The sequence below is a fragment of the Eurosta solidaginis genome, chromosome 5 (assembly GCF_040869045.1).
Source record: "Eurosta solidaginis isolate ZX-2024a chromosome 5, ASM4086904v1, whole genome shotgun sequence".
Lineage (NCBI taxonomy): Eukaryota > Metazoa > Arthropoda > Insecta > Diptera > Tephritidae > Eurosta > Eurosta solidaginis.
The window spans coordinates 246,303,150-246,305,444 of NC_090323.1; the positions used below are offsets into that span (position 1 = coordinate 246,303,150).

Consider the following 2,295-nt stretch of genomic DNA (forward strand, 5'->3'; position numbering starts at 1 on the left):
TCTATATACACATATGCAATCATTTAAAGTACTTCCATGTGCTAGTCAAGGAAAATGTGCCTGATATGTTTTGAAACAGGAAGTTATGCTTAAGTTATGTTTATAAGTTTTTATTTACAAATGTGTAAACTAAAATATAAAAAAAATTTAATGAATTAACCAAAAAATTTAGTGAATTATCCAACAAATTTCTGGCCTTTTTTAGCTTCTTTTTTTTCTAAATTTAGCCTTTTCTAACCTTTTTTTTTGCTAATCTAGCATCTTTTTTTTTTGGATCACCTGGCAACACTGGCTGTGAGTATAAAAGGGGCTTGTTTTTGCGATGAGAGGCATAGTTGAATTTCAAACTGCAACAAAATAATACGCTGAAAAAGTGCTCACAAAGCATACATAAATATAAACAAAATATAAATATTTCAACACAAATTTTTCGCAAGGTTTGTTTATTAAAGTGAATAAAGAACAAAAAAAAGTAAAAATGTCGAGACTACCATTGCTCCTGAGTTTGGCAAATGATTTGAGCCGTTTGACTCCATTCTACGAGCCGGTGTTTTATACTCGTTGGCCTGCAGTTACAACCTCACCAAGCGGCCAATTGCGGAAATTTGAAAAGGACTTACCAATAGCCACAGTGGGTAAAGATGGATTCCAAGCGAGTCTGGATGTACAACAATATAAGCCAAGTGAGCTAACTGTTAAAGTGGTTGATGATTACATCGTGGTCGAGGGCAAACATGAGGAACGTGAAGATGATCATGGTTATATTTCGCGTCATTTTATCCGTCGGTACGCACTGCCAAAGGGTTACGAGGCCGATAAGGTGGTTTCCACGCTGTCATCGGATGGTGTGTTAACAGTTAGTGTACCTAAACCAGCAGCTATCGAAGGCAAAACCGACGAACGGGTGATACAAATCCAGCAAACTGGCCCAGCACACTTAAACGTTAAGGAAAATCCAAAAGAAAAACCCGAAGAACAGAAGGATAAGAAGAAAAAGAAATAAACTTCAAACTTTAACATTGTCAGTCGTTTTAGTCACTGAAATCCGTTGTATACATTTAAATTCATTTAATTATTGAACTGTTAAGAGAGTAAAGTCTGCAAATTATTTATTTGCCTCTTTTTGTTATTATTATTTCTTTTAAGTCTGTTCAGAATAACAAAATAAAAGAATTCTTAAAAAATAAAGCTACGTGTTCTTTTTTGTTATTTATGGTGGTCAACAATTAATGTCCCTCTTTGAATAAACTTCTCCTATGGAACCTTAAGTCGTCATGTCGTTTTAACCAGTGGTGTTGGTCAAATTTGTTGTGAACCTCGTGATGTCGCTTAACCTGAAAAAATGCAAATCCTTATGCTTTACTAGGAGATAGTTGAATATCTATAATAACACTATAGGTCACTATAAGATTTAACAATCTACTACTTTTATTGATCATGGACCATGGACCATGGATCCTAAACTTGACCTTAAATCACATATTAAAAGCTATGTGGATAGAGCTAAAGGTACGATTATATTTAAAAAGCGGTGGGCTAAACAATTCAATAACCCCTATATAACCCTTTTTACCTGGTTAGTACTATCTCTTTTGGAATTTGCTTCAGCTGTATGGACCCCGCGATTTTAGGCTAATTGTGACTCATTTTCATGCCTATGACTCGCACTTCCTACTGAAAAATTGTATACTTGTTGGCTTAAATAATTAAAGATAACAATTCGGGCGGGTGGCTTGGAAACAGGTAATTTATGAACTTCCCAAGCAGTGCAGCTCTAGATTTTGGTGATAATTGTGCAATTGCTGCTGGAAATCGCGTCCGTTCCGACAGCATATTCAATAATATACTAACGATTATAAATTTGAAATTAGAACAAATCACGTATACGTCTGCGTTTTGCGAGTTTTCAATTACGAGAAAAGTATGATGATTGAAAACTAATCATTTGGAATGTATCAATAAACTTCTACAATGGCTTTCGGAATTCCCACATCATCACCAATATAATTCGGAATTTACATATATGAATTTGAAACTATTAATTCTCATACACATTGACCTTTAGCCACAGTTTATGTCAAAACATATTTTATATAAAACTGAAATATAAAAAACATTAGGTTTTTGCTTTTGAATAATCGCAGATATAATAGATACTATGTATTTTATATACTAGCCATATTTTATCCAACCCAATAAGTTCTTACTGCAGACAATCATTGCTATATCTCACGTCATTTTATCCGTTGTTACGCACTGCCAAATGGTTACTAGGCCGATAAGGTGATTTCCACG

General features: G+C 34.2%; 1 protein-coding gene across 1 annotated transcript; it reads left to right on the plus strand.

Annotated features, from left to right (window-relative positions):
* Positions 1–341: 341 nt before the first annotated feature.
* LOC137253056 (heat shock protein 23-like) lies at positions 342–1,188 on the plus strand. Its single transcript, XM_067789359.1, has one exon. It carries the CDS (start codon positions 479–481, stop codon positions 1,001–1,003), a length of 525 nt encoding a protein of 174 aa, XP_067645460.1. The 5' UTR covers positions 342–478; the 3' UTR covers positions 1,004–1,188.
* The last annotated feature ends 1,107 nt before the right edge of the window (positions 1,189–2,295 follow it).

Bases quoted from the DNA above. Each gene is read 5' to 3' on its own strand.
- LOC137253056 (XM_067789359.1), top strand. From the start codon at position 479: ATGTCGAGACTACCATTGCTCCTGAGTTTGGCAAATGATTTGAGCCGT.